The 14996-nt window shown below is 51.6% G+C and overlaps 1 protein-coding gene across 1 annotated transcript; it reads right to left on the bottom strand.

The window, feature by feature from the left end:
• Positions 1-1137: 1137 nt before the first annotated feature.
• On the bottom strand, positions 1138-14876 carry Prx (periaxin). The gene is made up of 4 exons (XM_036181926.1): positions 14850-14876; positions 11471-11627; positions 5431-5627; positions 1138-4839 (listed from the first exon to the last, which is right to left on the bottom strand). The coding sequence occupies exons 1-4, from the start codon at positions 14874-14876 to the stop codon at positions 1138-1140; spliced, it is 4083 nt and encodes a 1360-aa protein (XP_036037819.1).
• Positions 14877-14996: the final 120 nt, after the last annotated feature.

The raw sequence follows: 14996 nt of genomic DNA, 5'->3' as shown, positions 1-14996 counted from the left end.
TCTGAAGCCTTGATTCCAAAGAAGGAACCAGGAGGCGCCTCTTCGGGTGAGGCCCTGAGTGCACAGGGCAGTCAAACCAGACAGACAGGAAAGGGAGTGTGGAACCTGGCCAGGTGGCCTTGGTGGCACAAGTCTGTAATCCGAACTAGTCTAGGGAGGCTGAGGCAGGACAATTGGAAACAAATGAAGGGCAACTTGCTTTACAGAGCAAGATCAAAGCCAGCTTGGGAAATAGTGAAAGTTGAAATTAAAAGTTAAGGGATTGGATGTAGTTCTGTTGGTGGAGTATTTGTCTAGCATGGATGAGGCCCTAAGCTGAATTCCCAGCACCACATAAAACCAAGCATAGTGGCATATACCTCTAATCCCAGCTCTTGGGAGATAATAGAGGCAGACAGCAGAATCAAAACTCAAGGTCATCTTTGGCTACATAGTTTGAGACTAGTCTGTTATATATGAGACTGTTTCAAGAAGATAAAAATAAAAGCCTAAAGGGTCGGGGGAGGTGACTCAGTAGTAAGTAGTTGTTGCTCTCCCAGAGGACCTGGGTTCAATTCCTAGCACCCACATGGTGGCTCACAAGTGTCTGGAGTTTCTGTCCTCCATAGGCACTCGACATACATATGATATACAGGCAAAACACACATACACATAAAGTAATCAGTTAAAAATGTTTTTTAAAAACAGTTCTGGGGTAGAATACTTGCCTAGCATACACGAAGGCCCTGAAGCTCAATTCCCAGGCCTCCAAAAGTAAAATAACATCTTGTTTATGGAAAGAGAAAGATGGGCAAAAGCCCACTTGCAGAGGGCAGTGGGTCCCCCAGGAGAGCTCGACTAGCATTGTATGAGCCTGTGGGGGAGCACAGAGAAGGAGACCTCGTCTCTCTCACACACACAGACACACACACAGGAACCAGGACACCTGGCAACTTTTGAATTATTTTATTCACAAAGCTTGGCTTGGTATACAGGCACTTCTGCTGACGAGGTGGCACAGGCCCCTGGCTCTGCCTGAGTCAGTTGCCCACCTTGGGGCCTCTGAGGGTTAGTGCTAGTGATGTTACACACAAAACGGGGAGTTGGGCTGGTGGATGGGAAGGAAGGCAAGAGGGGAATCCACACCTGCCCAGGGCTTCAGATGGCAGCAGCCTGGGTTCCCTCAATCCTTGTGGAGCCTGGAGCTGCTGTTTCTGAAAACCCCACACTGGGCAATCGGACCCTGAATCCACCTTCTTCCCGGTCCCTGCTCCCACTCCGGGCCTTGGGGCTTAACGACACCCTGGGAAAGCGGAATTTGGGTGACTTCTCCCCAACTGGGGACTTTGAGGTTGTTTCACCCTCTTGTCCCTTAGAGACCTTAGAAGGGGAAGCCAAGCCTACACGAGGTAATCGGACCCTGACCCGACCCCGGTGACCCGAAGCCCCTTCCCCACCACCCTCTTCCTCCTCAGGGCTTGGAGAGCCTTCTCCAGAGACAGACTCACTTTGGCTGAAACCCACTCTGGGCAGCCTGAGCTTCGGACTCTTAGCCTTTTCTCCGACTTCTATTCCTTCCTTAGCCCTCACCAGACCAAACAGGGGCAGCCGAACCTTGAGTTTGTGTCCCGTATCGCCATCGTCCTCTGCCACTCTGTACTCAGCGTGGCTACTCACTGGTGAAGTGAGTTCCACGTCAGGCAACGAAAGCTGGAAGGTGCGCTGGGCCCTGGGGTCCTGGTGCTCAGGACCCTCTCTGCCTCCTTCTCCTAGCGTGGGCAACGTCAGCTTCAATGCACCCTCACTCTTGGCCTCTTTACCAGTCTGGGCTTCGTGGCTCAGCCCCACATCCAGCTCTAGCTGGGGTACTGTCACTGTGGGCATCTTAAAGATGCCCTCACCCACTAACAGATCACCCCCTGCCACCTGGGTTCCAGGCAGCTCCAGCATCATAGAGCCTGCTGTGCCCTCTGCAGAAGGGGCTGTAATCTCAGTGCCTGCCTCCCGAAAGCTGGCCAGTTCTACCTGGGGCAGTGAGATGCCCAGTGTGGGCACCCTCAGCACTCCCTCCTGGCCCTCTGCAACCACTTGCTTAGTGGTAGACACCTGCAGGCCTGATGGTTTCACTCCACCTGCAACCTCCCCTGCCTCCTGAGCTCCTGGGGTGGCCAGTTCCACCTCTGGGATCTTAAGCTGTGCAGCTATGGCCTCCAGTTTTTCCCCGGGGCTAACATGTCCATCCTCCATTTCTACTTCCTTCCCTCGGGACAGCCCAAAAGATGGCATCTTCAGCCTCGGCATCCTCACCTTCCCATCCCAGCCTCGACCCTTTCCCTCAAGCTCAGCCTCCCCCGCCATTAGCACTTCAGCCTCAGAGTCCCGGCCTTTCACCCCAAACTTGGGCAGAGCAAACCTGGGCCCTTTGGCCTTGCTATCAGCCCCTGCTACCTCCACTTTGCCTGAGGGCAGATGAGCATCCAGGCTGAGCTGTGGGATGGACAGGTCCAGGGCAGGCAACAGCCCTGCTTCCCCAGCTTCCTTTGCTTCCACTTCTGTCCCCGCTCGAGATTTGGGGAGTGAGATAGCAAACTTGGATACCTTCAGCTTGGTGGCTTTCCCAGGCCTCTCCACCTCTGCCTTGACCACTTTGGGCCCCGAAAGTCCAAATTTGGGCAGAGAGAACTTGGAAGTGGGTTTCACCTTCATTTCTGCCATCTCTAGCTGCTCTTTCTCAGCTTCAACCGTGGGCAGCTGTGGAGTTACAATCTCCACAGAGGGCACCCGGAAACCCACCTCTCCAACACCCGCTGCCACCCTGGGGCCCTCTGGCTTCTCCACTTTGCCTGAGGGGGCTTCTTGGACTTGTCCTTCCAGGCCTAGGGCCCCAGGCAAGTCAAGCTCCACAGAGGGCAGAGAGAGGGAAGGGACACCAACACGGGCCACCTCACTGCCCACCTCTGGCTGCAAACAGGGAAGTGTCATGAGTTTCCCTGGAACCTCAATACTTGCCTCACTGGGCTTGCCCACCTTCCCCAACTTGGGCATGGTCATCTTGGGCAACTTGAAACTAAATTCAGTCCCTTCTGCCTGCTCCACTCCTGCCGCTTTTCTCTGAACCTCAGGAACCGTGGACAACTTCATCTCCGGCACCTTGGGAAGCTGTACCTCTGGGACCTGTGACACTTGAAGTTCCGGTAGCCGAATGTCTGACACTTTGGGCAGCTGCAGCTCGGGAAGGTGGACCTCAGGCACTGCCATCTCAGGCACTTTGGGGAGTTTTATTTCTGGAAGCTTCATTTCAGGAAGTTTCATGTCAGGCACTTTGATCTCTGACACTTTGGGCAGCTGCAGCTCTGGGAGGTGAACATCGGGCACCGCCATCTCAGGCATCTTTGGGAGTTTCATCTCTGACACTTTGGGCAGCTGCAGCTCTGGGAGGTGAACATCGGGCACCGCCATCTCAGGCATCTTTGGGAGCTTCATCTCTGGCACTTTGGGCAGCTGTAACTCTGGGAGGTGAACATCGGGCACCGCCATCTCAGGCATCTTTGGGAGTTTCATCTCTGACACTTTGGGCAGCTGCAGCTCTGGGAGGTGAACATCGGGCACCGCCATCTCAGGAATCTTTGGGAGCTTCATCTCTGACACTTTGGGAAGCTGAACTTCCGGAAGTCGGACATCAGGCACCGCCATCTCAGGCACCTTCGGGAGCTTCATCTCTGGGACTTTCATCTCAGGGACTTTGGGCAGCTGCACTTCTGGAAGGTGAACCTCAGGTACGGCCATCTCAGGGATCTTTGGAAGTTTCACCTCTGACATTTTGGGCAGCTGTACCTCGGGGAGTCGCACATCTGGAATGGCTGCCTCAGGCACTTTTGGGAGTTTGACATCAGGAACCTTAGGGAGCTTCACTTCCGGCCCTTTGGGTGCCTTGACCTCGGGCCCAGCCACACCAATGCCAAAAGAGGGCATCTTGAGGGTGGGGAGCTTCAGCTTGCTCTCAGCAACAGCTTCGGGGCCAGAGGGCCGGGGCTCCAGGAGCGAAAGCCCAAAGGTGGGCATTCGAAGTCTGGGACCCTTTGCTTTGGCCTCAGGGCTTCCCTTGACCTCCTTGGCTTCAGTAGCTTCCTTCCCTCGAACCCCAAAGCGGGGAAAACTGAGGCGGGGCATCTTCAGGGCCACCTCAGGTACCTCTCCCTGGACCTCCACCTCTGTACCTGGCAAAGCCAGGTCCACTCCTACGGAAGGTGCTGCCACATCCAGGGTGGGGACTTTCACCACTGCAGCCCCCTCCTGGGTGTCCAGGCATGGAAGTGTGGGAAGAGGGGGTAAAGAGGGCAGGGCGGGGAGCTCCACTTGTGGAACCTGGATTCCTATGGCTGGGGGCTCCACAGCTGGTGCAGCTGGGGCTCCTAACCCAAGGGTTGGCAGGTGAAGGGCAAAGCCGCTGGCTGACTCTGTTGATGGGGCTCCCTTGGGAGCTGACACCTGAGGGACACCCACCTCAGCACTTGGCAGCCGGGGCCCAACTAACTCTATCTGGGGGGCTGTGAACCCAGCTCCTGTGGCTGCCTCAGCCTCTGCCTTGGCCTTCCTTGGGGGAGGAGCAGCCGCCGCCATCCGGGCTACCTGGGCCTCTTCAGCCACTTCTCGGACCCGTAACCGGGGCAGCTGGAGACGACGGCGGCGGGCAGGGGCGGCTGGGACTGGTCCCTTGGCAGCCTCGATTTTGAGACCCCGACGCAGTCGGGAGAACTTGGGAAGGGAGAACTCGACGTCGACAGGGGCCAAATCTGCAGGGGTCCCCAGGGCCCCCGGCACCATCTTCTTCTTCTTCACAGGGGACAGACTCTGGATGTTCTGAGGAGAGAGGAGAAAGGAAGGAGAGAGGAGGCTGTGGGACAGTGGGAGGCTGGGAGTGGACAGAAAGAAACACCCCACCTAGTATTATACCAGGCTGGGGATGTATCCCCCAAAACATCATCCCCCTTCCTGCCTATCACTTCCCCCAGGGAGGCAATGACAGCATTTAGAATGGACAGGGGTGGCAGCAATAGGGACCCAAAAAGTCCAGGCCTTTATTTAGGGATTTCCCCCAACATACTCATTGCAGAGATGGGGAAACTGGGACCCAGAAAGGAAAAGAAACTTGAGTCACTCCGTAACCCAACTGCCCTTAGGCTAGAATCTGGCCTTCCAGGAGGATTCTGTGACCCTAATGAGCCTGGTTCCCATCGTGGGGATGGGTGCAAGCCACCTTCTGATAGGCGCATCCTCCTCCCAGGGGGTGGAGTTTAGGAGCAGAGAACAAGGGGCAGAGGGCGGATTAGTGTTGGGTTAGTGACCAGACAAAGGGACAAACTGGGCCACGATGTCAGGGAGCAGGAATTACGGCGCAGAGACCGGGTCGCTGGGGCAGTCCTGGGCCGGGACCGGGCTAAGCACGCGTACCAACTTGGCCACTTTGGCCCGCGGGCCCTTCATCTCGAAGCCAGACACCGTCCCGGGCCGCAGCGCCAGGTCCCCCGTGGGCACAGTGCGCTTCAGGCAGAAGGAGACCTTGTAGGGCTCGGCGCATTGCAGTAGGCGAAGCGCGTCCTCATACTTGAAGTTCTCAAAGAACACTCGCGCACTCAGCAGCTGGTCCCCTGCAAGCAAGGTGGAGGTGGGCGGGGAGTGAGTGTCTCCTGACTCCTCCCACAGTGAGGCACACCCACTCCGTAGGAGTCAGCCCAGAGAGGCCCAGGTTTGACCCTGCTCATGTTGGCCACTGGCTTGAGAGAGGAAATCTCAGAGGTAAGGGCTCTAGGAACGAAGCTGGTTCCATCGGTTTGGGCCCCGCCCCTTTCCAGATTGAACCAATCCACTCAGGCCTCTCCACCTTCTTATTCCAGCCTCATCAATCAGAGGGTTCCTTGTGAGATCAGAATCAAAAAGTAACATCCATGAGCGCCCACATGGGGTTCGTGTAGTTCAGTTTACAATATATAGAGGAGGATGATCTTAAACCTCAGATCCTTCTGCCTCCACCTCAAGTGCTAAGATTACAGGCATTTGCCGCCATTGCTAAAGTTGATAGCCTATACGGCAGGCAGTTCCTTGCCCTCTGTGGATGGTTCCTTTCCCCATGTTCTTGAACTCATGAAAACGCACTGTTGGAACTAGAGCTGTACCTCTCCTATAGAGAATGCTTGCCTAGCATGATGGATGTCCTGGGTTCAATCTCTAGTACTACAAATACATGCAAAGGGCACACTGGCAGAGGATTCGGACCTTGAGTTATCTTTGTCTGCACACTGGCCTCAAATGAGCAGAGATCCACCTGACTCTGCTTCTCAGCCGCTGGGATTAAAGAAGTGTGTTGCCACCCTTGCTATCTCCCTGCATTTAATGTATGTCTGTGTGTATGTATGCCTTGTTTATGTGGGTGCTCTCTGAGGCCAAAAGAGGGCATCACACACCCTATAGCCAGAGTTACAAGCGGCTGTGAACCATGTGACATGGGTGCTGGGAACTGAACTCGGTCCCCAGGAAGTGCAGCAAGCACTCTTAACCACGGAACCATCTCTGCAGCCCCTGTAACACTTTTTACTATGTGTGTTTTAATGTTTATTTTATTTGTGTGTGTGGGGTGTGGATATATGGTGGTACCCACAGAGGCCCGAAGAGAGCTTCAGATCTCCTAGAGGTGGAATTACAGGAACTGCCCGGTGAGAGGGCTGGGGAACTGCTGGGTACAGTGTCTTAACCACTGAGCTACCTCTCCAGCCCTCATTTTTTTCCTTTTGGTTTTCTGAAGCTGGGCTTTCCCTGTGTAGCTCAGGCTGCTCTTGATCTCTCTTTCACTACCAATCCAAGACTGGCCTCAAACTATCAATCCTTTTGCCTCAGTTTCCTGACTACTTGGACTATGGTGTCCCAGTTGGGGAATTTTGTAAAGCTTGTAAGATGTCTACTTCTAGCGGGGGTGGGGGGATGGGGGTGGCGGTGGCGGCGGTGATGCAAGGCTTAAATCCCAGCACTGGGAGCTTAGAGGCTGGAGGATCTCTGTGAGTTGGATGCCAGCTTGGTCTACAGAGAGAAGTCTACATCCAGGACTACACAGAGAAACCCAGTCTTTTAAAAAAAAAAAAGTCTGCTTCTAACATCAAGTGTACATTTTTATCCTTGAATGCTCTTTTCCACACTTATAAAAGCCCCCCCCCCCAATCTCTTCAGGGAATTTTTGGGAGCACTAACCACCCCAGATATTAAAACTATGAATATGCAAGTCTCATATAAACAGGTATAGTATTTGCATAAAACCTATACACATTCTCCCTGTGCTTTAAACCGTCTCTAGGTGCCAAGTGTGGTGGTGAACGCCTTTAATCCCAGCACTCTGGAGGCAGAGGCAGGTGGATCTCTGAGTCTGAGGCTAACCTGGTCTACAGAGCGAGTTCCAGGGCAGCAAAAGCTACACGGAGAAAGCCTGTCTCAGAAGAAAAAGGGAAAAAGAAAAGAGGCAGGGTCCTCTGGAAGAGTAACCAGCGCTCTTAGATGCTGAGCCAGCTCTCGGCCTCAAAACCTTGTTTTTAATGGTGTTAGAGATTGAACCCAGGGCCTTATGCATGCTGGACTCATGTTCTACCGCCGAGCCACATCCCCAGGCTCCTGCTGACTCTAGGCAAGCCCTCAGCCACAGCCCGAGTCCTCTTCTCACTGTTTTTGAGACAGGATGTTACTAAGTTGCCTGGGAAGACCTTTGAGTTTCCATTCTCCTACCTTAGACTCTTAAACAGTTGTTTATTTTTTGAGACAAAGTTTCCCTATGTGATCCATAAACTCATGATTCTCTTCCCCCAGACTCCCAAGGGCTGCTGGGATCACAGGCCAGCACCAGGCCCAGCTCCAGATTATGTCTGCTACAGTGTAAATGCTATATAAATAGTTGTTCCTTTTTGTTTGTTTGGTTTTGGGTTTTTTTTTGTTTGTTTGTTTTGTTTTTTTTGGTCTTTCAAGACAGGGTTTCTTTGAGTAGCTTTGTGCCTGGAACTCACTTGGTAGCCCAGGCTGGCCTCGAACTCACAGAGATCCACCTGGCTCTGCCTCCTGAGTGCTGGGATTATAGGCATGCACCACCACCGCCAGGCCTGTTCCTTTGTTTTTTAAAGATTTATTCATTCTTACTTTATGTGTATAAATATTTTGCCTCCATGTATGACAGTGCAGAGGCCAGAGGGCATGAGACCCCCTGGAAATAGTTGTAAGGGGCAGTTGTGAGCCACCATGTTGGTGCTGGGAACTGAACCAAGGTTCTCTGCACAACCAGCAAATGCTGAGTCTCTTCTCTAGCCCCTCAGCTGTGTTGTCTAGGGAATAATGACAAGGAAAAAAGTGCAGACGTGTTCAGTATGACACCATCCCCACCACACACAAATATTTTCAGTCTCTGATTAGCTAAACTTTCAGAGGCTGAATTCTCAGGTGTGTAGGGTGGATTGTCTACCCAGCTGTCCCTCCACACCCAGCCAGGTGTGCAAGAGACAGCTCCGATTTAAGAGGTCCAAAATTGATGGGTCTGGTGGTCGTGCATGCCTGTCATCCCAGCAACCCTTGGGAGGCTGGGGCGGACTTCTTGCGTGCAGCCCTTGAGAGCCCGGTGACTTTTCCTTCTCTTCCATTTCTAGTCTTCTCGGGGCCTGGGCATGCTTTCCATGACAGTGCTTTCTCACTCTTGCCCTGGACCCCTTTATCCACAGGACTCCTTACTAACTACTTTCTTGGACCCTAACTCAAAAGGCCTGACATTCTCCCTTCTACTTCTTCCTCTCAGCAAATGCTAAGACTTACAGCTTGCCTTGGTGTTTTTCTCCCAGTCTGAAGTAAAATTGTCCTTGAGTTTTAAAACAAACACACAAACAAACAACAACAAAAAAAAAAAAAAAAAAAAAAAAAAAAAACTACCCACACCACGTCTTTCTCCAAACAAGTATCCTCAGGTAAAAACAAACAAACAAACAAAACAAAACAAAAACAACAACAAAAACAACAACAACAAAAAAAAAAAACTGGTGAGTGCTAGAGATGAAACCTAGGGCCTTATCCATGCTAGCCAAGTGCTCTACCACTGAGCTACAGCCTCACCTAAAAGTGATCCCTAGAGCGGGGCGTTGGTGGTGATGCACGCCTTTAATCCCAGCACTCCAGAGGCAGAGGCAGGCAGATCTTTGTGAGTTCGAGGCCAGCCTGGTCTACAGAGTGAGATCCAGGACAGGCATCAAAACTACACAGAGAAACCCTGTCTCAAAAAACCAAAAAAGTGATCCCTAGGAATATCTTTGAGGCCTCTTCATCGTACCTCACATTAATATCCAGGATCCAAATAGTTCTTTTCACTTCCAACAAGTCCACCTGTGGCCTGAGCACCCACCATCTCTCAGCAGCTCATCGAAGAGCCATCTTGTAATAGATCTTGCTCCCGACACAGCCTCATCAGTCAGACTACTGTGAATGAAGCAGCTCAGCAAGATGCATCTCTTTGGGGTTGAGGATTTTCAAGCGCAAGGCCCTGGGTTTGGTCCTCAGCTCCGGGGGGGGGGGGGGGGGGGGGAGGGGGATGCATCCCTCTGCTTATGCCACAGAATAAAAGTCATAGTCCTTGTGAGCCCTTCCGAACTGCCCTTGTCCTGACCTTCTGACTAGTGTCTCCCCACTATATTGTAAGCTCCTCAGCTCTTGTTCACTGTTGTAGCCAAAGCAATAAGATGCTTTGTAAATAATTCTTATGGAACAGGGATGTACTTCATTGGTAGAAAACTTGCCTAGAATCCACCACTGAGTGGTTGGGAGCATAGTTCAGTCATAGAGCATTAGTCTAGCAAGCCCAAAGCCCTGGGCTCTATCCCCAGTATGACAAAAATAAACACATACATTTTTAAAAATAATTACTTTAAAAAGAATAATTATTATGTGCAATATGTAAGTCAAATCAGCTTTATCCATATTTCTTAAAACATCTTTCATTTAATTATTTAATTAAGCTCTTCTCTCCACCTCAAGTTAGCTCCACCCCTTTCCCCGTCCCAATAACACATTAATTAGCACTTACATAGCGCTTACTGTGTGACACTTAGCCGTATGCTGTTTTCAAAACCTGACTCATTTAAACTACATAATAACCTCATGAGGTCAGTGCTAATTATTCCCATTTAAAGATGAAAATATGGAGACACAAAAATATCACGAGGGTTCTGGGAGTCCAACACAGGCAATGAACTGGCCTTCAATAATCACAGTGCCAGCTGGGCATGGTCACTCAGGTCTGTCATCCCAGCTCCCCGCGAGGCTGAGGCAGAAGGATCAAAAGTTCAAGGCCAACAGCTAGCACGAAAGCTCAGCGGATAAGAAAAGTGCTCTCCAGAGGTGGTGGCACACGCCTTTAATCCCAGCACTCAGGAGGCGGAGGCAGGTGAATCTCTGTGAGTTCCAGGCCAGCCTGGGCTACAAAACGAGTTCCAGGTTGTTACACAGAAAAACCCTTTCTCAAAAAAAAAGGGGGGGTGGGGAAGGGGTTAGAGATTTAGCTCAGTGGTAGAGCGCTTGCCTAGCAAGCACAAGGCCCTAGGTTCGGTCCTCAGCTCCGAAAAAAAAAAAAAAAAAAAAGAAAGAAAGAAAGAAACGTGCGCTCTTCCAGAGGATCCATTTTCATTCTGGCACCCACTTGGCGACTCACAGGGGATCTCATGCCCTCTTCGGGCCTCCGGAGGTACAGCAGGCACAAGGCACACCGACGTACATGGAGGCAAACCATCCATACAAATAAAATAATATAATTATTTTTCAAGTTCAAGCCCAGCCAGGGTTACACAGGAAGTTCAAGTCCAACCAGGCAACTTAAAAAGACTCTCAAAAAGTTAAAAAAAGGGGGACTGGGGATTTAGCTCAGTGGTAGAGTGCTTGCCAAGGCCCTGGGTTCAATCCTCAACTCCACAAAAAAAAAAAAAAAAAAAAAAAAAAAAAAAGAAAAGAAAAGAAAGAAAAAGTTAAGAAGGAGTTGGAAAGCAGGGCATGGTGATGCATGCCTGTAATCCTAACTCTTTGGGAAATGGAGTCAAGTCATCCATTGCTGGACGACGAGTTCAATGCGGGCCTGGGCTCCATGAGGCCCTGACTCAATTTCCCGAGCCCCCCAAACAGTGAAGAGATGTAATTCAGTGGTAGAGTCCTTGCCTGGCATGCTTGAGGAGCTGGATTCAGGAAAAGAACACGGAAAGCCTCACCCCAGTCCCTTAACCCCGCCTCCTGGCAAACGGGTCCAGTTTCAATTGCATCCCCGCCAGGACTCTAGGCATATACCTAACCACACCCACGCAGGTCAGTCCAGTCCGCACCATGCCACCAGGCTCCACCCCACCCCTGTCGCGCCCTCGCCAGGCCCCCGACCCAAAGCAGATTCCTAACTCCGCCTCCGCAGATCAGCTCCGCCCCGCCCTCTCCAGGCCACGCCCACCTTCCTGCAAGCTGAGGCTCCTGGCCGCAGGTGAATCCTCCCGCAGCTCGCGGACGAAGATTCCTTCTTTGCCGCCGCCTGCTACGTTGATGCCGCTGACCCCCGTCTGAGCCTCGGTCTCCACGATAATCTCCACCAACTCCGCTCGTCTCAGCTCCTGCGGGGGACGGCGAGGGGTCGCCATGGCGCTCCAGGACGGCAACTCGCCCAGAGCTCGCCATGGCGTTCCTTCCCTAGGACCCGTGGTGCGGTTAAACTGCTCTACCCTCCCTCTCGCTCTCCGGGAGGATCGGGGTCCAGAGAGACAAAGAGCGAGGCTGGAAGAGGAGGGGGTGGGTGGACAGGGCCAGATCATGGGGTGGGGCCGCTTGGAAGTGCCTAAGAGGCATCTTTGAGTGGCTTATTCGTCTTTCTCCCTTCTTCCCTCCCTCCTTCCTTCTTCGTTTTGAGACAGGACTCATGTAGCCCAGAGCTGCTCTGAACTCATTATGTAGACCAGGCTGGCTTGGAACTCAGAGATCCACCCTCGAGTGCTGGAATTAAAGATGTGTACCAACATGCCCGACATTTTTTTTTAAATTGTGTGTGTGTGTGTGTGTGTGTGTGTGTGTGTGTGTGTGTATGCAATCAATGTGCATATGCATATGGATACCTATGGCAGTCAGAGGAAGGCTTGAGTCACAGGCAATTAGTTGTGAGCAGTCCAGTGTGGATGCTGGAAACTGAACTCCGGTCCATTGACCTGTCTCCCTAAGGACAGTTTGTTTGTTTGTTTGTTTGTTTGTTTGTGGCAGGGTCTCATAAGGTTCTGGCTGGCCTGAAACACTGCATTCACCAAATTGTCTTTAAGTCAGTGATTTACCTGCCTCTGTCTCATGCTGATTACAGGTGTGCCCCACCATGCTCACCCCTGCCCTTTTCTGAAAGGGATTCATTTGGCCTAGGCTGAGGTGGAGCTCAAGGCAGTCCAGCCTCAACCACCCAAATCTTGGAATTAAAGGTATAAGACAAAATGCCAACTCCAGTATCCATATTCATATTCTAAAGACCTAGTGGGCCTTTATTAACTGCATACTAGCCTAGGGAATTAACTCAATGGTAGAGGCAATGCCTAGCATGCACAAGGTTCTGGGTCCCATTCCCAATAAAAACTAAACAAACAAACCAAAACACACATATGAAATTCCACTTGATCGTAGTTATTCCTATAGAACAAGGGCATGCGTCTAAGAAAGGGAGGCACCCTTAAACCATGCAAGGTGGAAGAATGGGGTCTTGCCCCCTGTGGGTTTGAATGTATGTGAGAATGCTGTTGACATGCGGAGACATGCATAACTCCCCCGGGAGAGGGAATCCAGTCACCATGGGGATGCGTGGGTAATGAATGGTGACCACAGCAGAAGTGGCATCCGTGGTATTTACTGGCCCTTGTTCGGAAACACACTAGAGGGTTCACATCTGCTTCCCAGAAGGGGAAGCGAGAGCTCTGATTCTGTCTAGGGAACCACTCTGCTGTGTGCATCTGGGGTGCACGGTTTACTCTCTGGGCCTATCACTGTGCTGCAAAGTTGGGTAATATGGAAAGAGCCTCTGGTGTGAACGAGCCCAGATGAAAGGGGCAAGGGCAAGGCATTGAGACCGGCCAGGACTGGTGCCCATCCCAGAGCACAGAGAGGGAAAAACAGGACTGGACTAGATGCCCTACTGCAGGGCCTCAAGGGACAAGGGCAGGGCAATATGGAACATGAGAGTGGGAGTGGGCTCTGGGGACAGCATGGTCCTTTCACTCCCCTCTGGACAGGAAAAGATTGGGTCTTTTCCATGTTTTTTAGGAAGTCACAGGAAGGCAGTCAATCCTAGGCAGTAAAAGTACCTTACCTAATGCCACACAGCACATTAAACAAATATTCCACCCCAGGGCTCTACAGGCAACACCCCCTACTTTCCACCCTCAGTCTGAATGAGGCTCCTTTGTAAGTGGAGCCCCCCAGTCCGGCACCCAATAGAAGAGGGTAGAACTGCTCTGCTAACATTTAATTGAAAAGCAATTGCAGTCACTGAGGCATTCCCTTGGTGCCAGACTGTGCAGATGGCCGAAATGTGTATCCTCAAAGTTCCCAGAGGTGGAGACCATTGGCCCATCTCAAATGAGGAAGCTGGGACTCAGAGTGGTTAGGTCACCTGCCTAGGGCTACACAGCAAAAACAGTGTAGAACTGGACTTGCTCCTGTGAGTCCCCAAGTCCTCTAGGCTGACCCTATACTATACTTCCTCACCTCTTCCTTGTAGTGGGTATTTTGACGCAGGGTCCTACTCTGTAGTCCAGGTTGGCCTCTAACTCATAGTAGTTCTCCTGCTTCAGCCTCTTGAGTACAAATGCTGGGATCATAAGCATGTATCCATGTCTGCTTATACTAGTTTCTTCTGATCAAATATTTCTGTTAAATTTTTTGTTTTTTGTTTTTCAAGACAGGATCTCACGACTCTGGTTGTCCTGAAACTCAGTATGGAAACCATGCTGGCCTTGAACTCACAGAGATTCACCAGCCTTTGCCTCTCAAGTGCTGGGATTAGAGGCCTATGCCACCACACCCAGCTATTTTCTAATTTAATTTTTAAAGATATAGGGAGAGGCCGGGCCGTGGTGGTGCACGCCTGTAATCCCAGCACTTGGGAGGCAGAGGCAGGTGGATCTCTGAGTTCGAGGCCAGCCTGGTCTCCAAAGCGAGTTCCAGGAAAGGTGCAAAGCTACAGAGAAACCCTGTCTCGTGGGGGGGGGGGGGGGGGAGGAAAGATCTAAGGAGAGAGAGCAAAAACAAATATTTTCTGTTCGTTGATATTTTGCCTGCATGTATGTCTGTGTGCCACACCGACTGGTGTGTGTGGAGGTCAGAGGAGTGTGTCAGATCTTCTGGGACAGGAGTTGCGGATGGTTGTGGGGCCCATGTGGGTGCTGGGAATTGAAACCGATCCTCTGGAGAAACAGCCAGTGCTCTTAACCACTGAGCCAGCTCCCCAGCCCCCTGGGCTCCTTTTAAAAGTTTTGTTTACATTCATTTATTTATGTATGTTTATGTGTATAGAAGTCAAAGGAATCGATTTTTAGGAACTGGGTCTTTCCTTTTCCTGTGTAGCTTCCAGAGATTGAACTTGGGTCATCAGGATCCTAGTTCTGTAACCCATGATGACCTTCAGCTTGGAAGTTAAGATGACAGGCATAAAAGCCACACACCTATCTGGATGCCCCACACTGTGCTGAGCATTTTACATATGTTAATTTCTTCCCTCACATTTACTATTTCCAGCTTCCAGGTAAGGACGCTGAGGCCCAGATAAACCCCAACATACCCCCTTCCCACCACGGCCTGTGGACACCCACCTCAGCGCTGCGGCTCCTGGCCTCCATAGCTCTGCAGAGAGTCGCCTGGGGCTCAGGTTTCCTCGCCTCCTTCTGCTGTAGGACCAGCTTCAGCTCCTCATGAAGCAGCTGCCGCTGAGCCTGGGGGTACAAGATGGAGGTTTGAGG

Source organism: Onychomys torridus, chromosome 1, assembly GCF_903995425.1.
Source record: "Onychomys torridus chromosome 1, mOncTor1.1, whole genome shotgun sequence".
Classification (NCBI taxonomy): domain Eukaryota; kingdom Metazoa; phylum Chordata; class Mammalia; order Rodentia; family Cricetidae; genus Onychomys; species Onychomys torridus.
This window is presented reverse-complemented; position numbering and strand designations above follow the sequence as displayed.

Bases quoted from the DNA above. Each gene is read 5' to 3' on its own strand.
- Prx (XM_036181926.1), bottom strand. From the start codon at position 14,876: ATGGAGGCCAGGAGCCGCAGCGCTGAG. The intron at 11,628-14,849 runs GTGGGTGTCCAC...CGTCCCCCGCAG, and splicing joins CCAGGAGCCGCAGCGCTGAG to GAGCTGAGACGAGCGGAGTT. The intron at 5,628-11,470 runs GTGGGCGTGGCC...CCTTGCTTGCAG, and splicing joins GAGCCTCAGCTTGCAGGAAG to GGGACCAGCTGCTGAGTGCG.